The sequence below is a fragment of the Perca flavescens genome, chromosome 8 (genome assembly GCF_004354835.1).
Source record: "Perca flavescens isolate YP-PL-M2 chromosome 8, PFLA_1.0, whole genome shotgun sequence".
Taxonomy (NCBI): domain Eukaryota; kingdom Metazoa; phylum Chordata; class Actinopteri; order Perciformes; family Percidae; genus Perca; species Perca flavescens.
In genome coordinates, this window is record NC_041338.1 from 5,399,760 (window position 1) to 5,405,759 (window position 6,000).

The 6,000-nt window shown below is 41.3% G+C and overlaps 1 protein-coding gene across 3 annotated transcripts in view; it reads left to right on the forward strand.

Annotated features, from left to right (window-relative positions):
- The window catches only part of LOC114560759 (guanine nucleotide-binding protein G(o) subunit alpha), a 152,124-nt gene that overhangs the window by 109,526 nt on the left and 36,598 nt on the right, over positions 1-6,000 (forward strand). For all 3 annotated transcript variants that reach the window (XM_028586369.1, XM_028586368.1, XM_028586370.1), the window contains one exon: positions 5,913-6,000. This exon is cut by the window's right edge and continues 73 nt beyond it. In XM_028586369.1, coding sequence (XP_028442170.1) covers positions 5,913-6,000 — 88 coding nt within the window. The remainder of the gene's footprint in view (positions 1-5,912) is intronic.

The following is a 6,000-nucleotide window of genomic DNA, read 5'->3' on the forward strand; positions in this document are numbered from 1 at the left end:
CGTTGACAGTCCACAGCAACTCTGTATAGTACACAAACAATGAAAGTACAAGACTAAGGTCACTTTCACACCTGTACTTCGGTTCATTGGCTCTGGACCAAAGAAAGAAAAGAAAGAGATGCACCATTGCCATAGTTCTGGTCTAATTCATGTTCACACTGACCTTTAAAAACGAACCAATAGGTGTAAGCCTGCAACGCACTCTCATGAACGACTTCGTACAATATCGTATGAAAATGTACGCACGCCAGTTCGTATGATATCCTACCAAATGAGGCGACCGCTGGCTGGTAGGGCTGGGTATGATTTACAAAATTTCAATAGCAATACTGTGACTTTGATACCGGTTCTTGAACAATTTTGCATACCAATTTCATGAAAACATTTTGACAAAAAGAAATTACAACATTACACTTCACGGCACAAATCTTTTTAGATTAGAGTTTTTGCTGCATGTCTCTACGTTCAGTCACGTTCAAACGTTGAAACATTATTAGATCTTGGTAGAAGCATGCATGCTTATTGGCCCCATGACGCTGACCAGATTTGCTCCTCAGCTATTGAAATTGGGTATTGAACAACGAGGCATTTTTCGATCCTCGATACCAAGGAGACAATTGAATTCGGTACCCAGCCCTACTGGCCGGTCACATGACAGTTAAATTTAGCGGTCTTTACAGTGAAATGTAGCCGACAAAAAGTTACTAGGAGCCGGCTACGGAGCACCGGGACCTGCCGGTCCTTTCAGGGGCCGTCGCTAGTTGAGTTTAGCCGACAAGACTGTGAGCCGGGTGCCGGGCACCGCGAGGTGACGATCCTTTCAGGGGGGCCGTGGCAGTCGGCCAACAAAAAGTGAGCGTCATGCGGCAACGGCAGTTGCGTTTCGGAGTTAAGATTGGGAAAAAGATTGTGGTTTGGATTAGGGCTGGGAAAAAAATCTATTTGATTTAAAAATCAAGTTAGTAGGTCAAATTTTTTTTCAGTCCAAATACAGTATAAATAATTTGGATGTTTAACAATCTTTGTTGCACATTGCACAGTGACTTCAGTTAGAGAAAGGGTTTGCCTTTGCAATTTTGTTTATGTTGATGCACTTTAATTAAATACAATAAATATAAATATAAAATTTCTTTTTTGTGGCTTTCTCAGACATTTGTCACCTTTTTGTAAATGTGTTGCTTTTTCCGACATTTGTGTAAGCTTTTTGTCACATTTTTGTTGACATGAAGTCCTATAAAAGTCATCAAAAGAGTTTCTTAGCAATCATAGAATTTAGCAAATCAAGCAAAACAATGATTTAATTTTTTTTTTTTAAAACAACCTGTTTCACAGCCTGAATATGAAAACTCTCTCTCCTTCTGGGGGAATTTCTGAGTCTCAGAGTTGGCAAATATGCCAAATTCTGCTTTGAATTGCAGGTAATTTCAGTTTAAAAAACACTTTCCTGTGTTTTTGGTTTGGCGCACAACTAGGGGGGCCAAAATTTATTGTGAACCCAAATTGATATACGGGCCGGATCAAAATCTGGCCCGCGGGCCTTGAGTTTGACACGTGATCTACAGGGTAGATTTGCACATCACATTCTTGGTTACCAGATGATGAATCGTACTGACGTTTGTGATCCCCTGACCTTTCATCCGGTCAATTATATATGTTGTCCAATACTTTGGTTTATGACCAAATACCTGCTTAACTAATGAGGTTCCTATCAAGGAAAGCTGGGAAGGAGAGGGAGAGCTAGAAAAGGATTATGGAAAACAGAAAAGGAATCCATAATGTGGGAAATCATGGAGTGGAACAGGAGAAAGAGAGAAAGAGATGGAGATGCCTTTCCCATTCTTTAAAGGGCTTATCAAAGCATGCATCTGTTGAATTTGGACGAATGAATCAAGTTTCGAGTTAATATGTTGTAACATCCTGTTAAAAACACACTTTATCAGCAAGCAGCATTGTGAAATCGCTCCCTGTCTGCTGGAGAAGTCTACGTTGACATCATTGGCTTTTTAAGGTTTTAAGCTTTTAAGTTTCTCACCTCGGTAATCGAAATCTCTCAGTAAATGAAATGTATTACATTACAACGGCTCCACTGGTTGCACCAGCAGGCCACTCCCAGGTGTGAGTGTGTCAGACTGGGTGAGTTTTAATCATGTTGCTGCTGGAGGAGCATAATGCATACTGTCAAATCTCCGACCCCACGGAATCTGTTATTATCTCCTCCTGATTGCTCGGTAAGCTGTGATTTTAAGGGGGTATGTGGAAACCCAAACCGATCATGTCCGCAGTTATTTTAATTTCAGCCTGAGCGCCGTGCGATCTAATTATAATGCCTGGATAAAGTTGCAGTAAGGGAACGACAACACTCATCCTGATACGATACTGTTCCATTGGTAAAGGTATTTAAATCTTTAGGACATAAGAACTGATCATATATTGTTCCAGTGATGCAGTCCGCCAGGTATCGCGTTGCATAGTTTATTTAGATATTTGAACTGTCTTCACTCTGTTTTATATTTCATTTGACTCAAACATTTCTGAGGCCACAGTAATAGAAATATCACATTTATAGAAGTACTGAAACATTATACACTAGTATGCTTAGGTCCGTTATTCTCAAATTTCAAGCTTGCTGACTGTGAGGGGTGGAAGTAACAAACCAAATGTTAAGAGTACAAAGGGCAAGGCCTTATGCCGCGTTCCATTTACCTCGGAACTCGGAAGCCGGAGCCGGGAATGACGTCATACCCGAGTTGAATGCGTTCCATTTAAAAGTCGGATTTTCATTGTTTTCATTAGCTCTAGCCCAGTTAGCTATTGTTAGCAATACCAGTTGATAACAACGCATTACACCGTTTTTTTGTGCATGCAAACAGTGTAACATCATGTCCACAGATAGAAGTTGAACATGCCTTACTGATTTCGTGACACAAATAAGACAGAAGTGCTTATAACTTTATGTTACTGCAGCTTTCACAACTGTTGGGGGCAGCCATGTTGGATTTTGAACTCAGGCTACTGCGAGGTTGTCAGAGTTCCGAGCTCGGAAATCTGAGGTCGGGGGGGGCGTGTTTCCAACTTTGACCTCGGAAAATCCAAGTTCCAAGGTAAATAGAACGCGGCATTAGTAACCTTGCAATATTATTGTGAGCAAGAATGGTCATATAGAAGGTAAGTGCTAGGAAAAGAAAGGAATAACAGCAAATGGCAAAGGAGAGATGCGGTAACGGCAGCGGAATCTAAGGGGGATCTGTGCAGCTGGTTTACTCATAGCTATGTGGCTAACTAGATTTCCCATAAACACAGAATGACACATCTAATATGAATGAAATTAAACAAATATAATGTTTCAAAAATAATCATGTGGCACTCCTTAATGCAATAATGAGACAGGATTTCGAGGCAAATGTACAATATTAAATTCCACCAATATCATCCCCGTCGATAACAATTAAAGGAGACCTATAATGCTTTGCTGTATTTTCTGTCATATCTATAATGTTACAACGTCGGATGTTTATGTTAAACGTGGCCAAAGCTTTAAATAATGAGTTAAACATATTTAAAAGCAATCCCTGTGAGCCGAAACCTCAGTTTTCCCACCGTTCCCGTTTGTTTTACTCTTGACTCCGTATGATGTCATACCGAGGCGTTTTTTTGTTTGTTTTTTCTTCATATATGGTCATCTGCTCCAGGCAGGCACTACTGCAGTGTTTACGTTAACGGTACACACCCTTCCACATGTAGCTGCATGCTAACGTCAGGGAAAGCTGTAACCTTGGCTGTCGATGCTGTTAACTTCTTGATCGCATTCGGTTCACATTCCTGCTGGAACATGTGCGGCTGTGTACTATTTGGTTTAGAAGCCTTTATTGGTTCTTTTTTTTCACAAAGTCCTGCTATACTTAAGGGGGGTAAGCTTCGCTTCAGAACTCAACCCTCCTATGGCGCCATTTTGATGCTACAAAGAGATCACCTCCCGTTAGCATCCCACTGACTAGCATTCATTTTGACGTCACTTGACAGCGAATAACTTAACATCTGAAGCATTTAAAGACTCTATTTGTCCATTGTTTATTTCTAAAGAAACACGACAATGTATAAAAGGCTCCATTTCCTTGTATCTCACGTTATGGCTCCGTAGCAGACGTTTTTGTAAGCTAACGATTGTGTCACATAGTAGAAGAATTACCGTATAGTACAGGAGAAGCTCGCAGGTAGTTTTGACTTGCATGAGCTGTTTAGGTTTAATTACTGATGTTAACTAGCATTTTAGTTAGCAATAATTAGCCTGTGCCCATGTTATCTCCTTACATATACCTACGTTCTCCGTCTCTGCAAGATTGGGAATGATTGAGATTTCTCTTGTCACCGCTACCAGAAGACTTCCAACTTTCAGACAGGTTGCTCACGTCACATCTCCGTTGTCTCTCTCAGTTGGAGGCCGCGCAGTAACGCTAGCGCTCACTGGAAAAGTGCTTCTAATATCCTTCACTTGTCTCCGTCCAGAGCAACGGGACCTGTTGGTCCATTCTTATACTGTCTATGTATATACTCCGTTGTGCAGAGGCAGCGACAGCAGAGCACAGATGCACAGACTCTGACTGGCCAATCAGAGCAGACCTGGCTTTTTCAGAGACAGGCGCTCCAACAGAGGGTCTCAGGCCGAGGGTGAATACAGGAGCAGCAGCCACAGGCAGTATGAGAAAGATAAAGTGATTTTTGAATGTGAAAGCATGTAAACATGTAGAAACACAAAAAAAACAAGTATGAACCTGAAAACGGTATATAATAGGTCTCTTTTAATGTTACAATAGGAACCATATAGCTAATAGCTTGCTTATATCATGCAATCAATGTATGAAATAACGTCAGCACCTTATTTGCGGGACTATTATGATCTTATGACCTAAACAGCTTGAGGTTTTAAGACAGTTACTCTTTTTTAGCTACCAGGATTGAAACTTTTCAACTTTTTTATTGACTATAAGCGTTACTATAACTATGACTATAAGCGTTACCACGAGGCATCACATCTTTGTACAAAATTTGTCAAAAGGATAAAACCCAAGAGTTTCTTTTCATCGTTGTCCTTTGGAGGAGCTGATTTATCTGCATCTTTGTCTGGAAAGAGCTAAGTGCAGAGTCTCTACCCCTGAAGGAACCAGATCCAGATCACTGCTGCACGACAACGGTCTCCTCTGCGTCCTTCTGCAGCTATGAAAGAAAAAGACCCCAAAGAAAACCTTAACATTTTGTCAGAGTCCACCTGGCTGATACTTTTTAGCGAATCTCCTTAAAGACATGACATTAAAATGGTATTGGAACTCAGGCCTTCCCTATAAACTGCGGTAGCTCTCTGGCGTGTTTCTGCCTCTGCACTGATTCAGGGTTTGTAATGACACATGAATTTTAAATGATGCTTTTGTGAAGGCTTTTCACCGGGAGAACAAACGGACCAGCGGGAGCTGAAAAATGCCCTCATTCTTTTCTCTCTCCCCCTAATCTTGTTCTCTTCTCCTGTCATCTCCTGTAATCGCCTTCCGTAATTGTTGTTACCCTTAAAGCTCCTCTTCTTCTTCTTCTTCGCTCCTTTTCATCCTCCATCCATGTTAATCCTCCCTCCTCCAGGGCATTGTTCTTGCTCTACTGCTATATGTAATAGCTCTGTATTTTCTTTTTTTTAAATATCACACTGTCAACTAACAAACTGTATTCATCATACTGTAGGGTGTCTCTTTGAAATGCATTGTACTGTACTGACAGTCTCTCTGTGGTGCTTGTGTTTGTTGACAATAATTATGCTAATGTCTTTTTGAGGTGTGATGCGATGATTACAGGACTTTTAGAGTTTAGAGAACACGCTGCTCCTCTAAAGAATACCAACCTCCTGCTTCTCCCCATCGGCTCTCCTCTAGGCGGATGCTAAGATGGTGTGTGATGTGGTCAGTCGTATGGAGGACACAGAGCCTTACTCCGCCGAGCTGCTCTCCGCCATGATGCGTC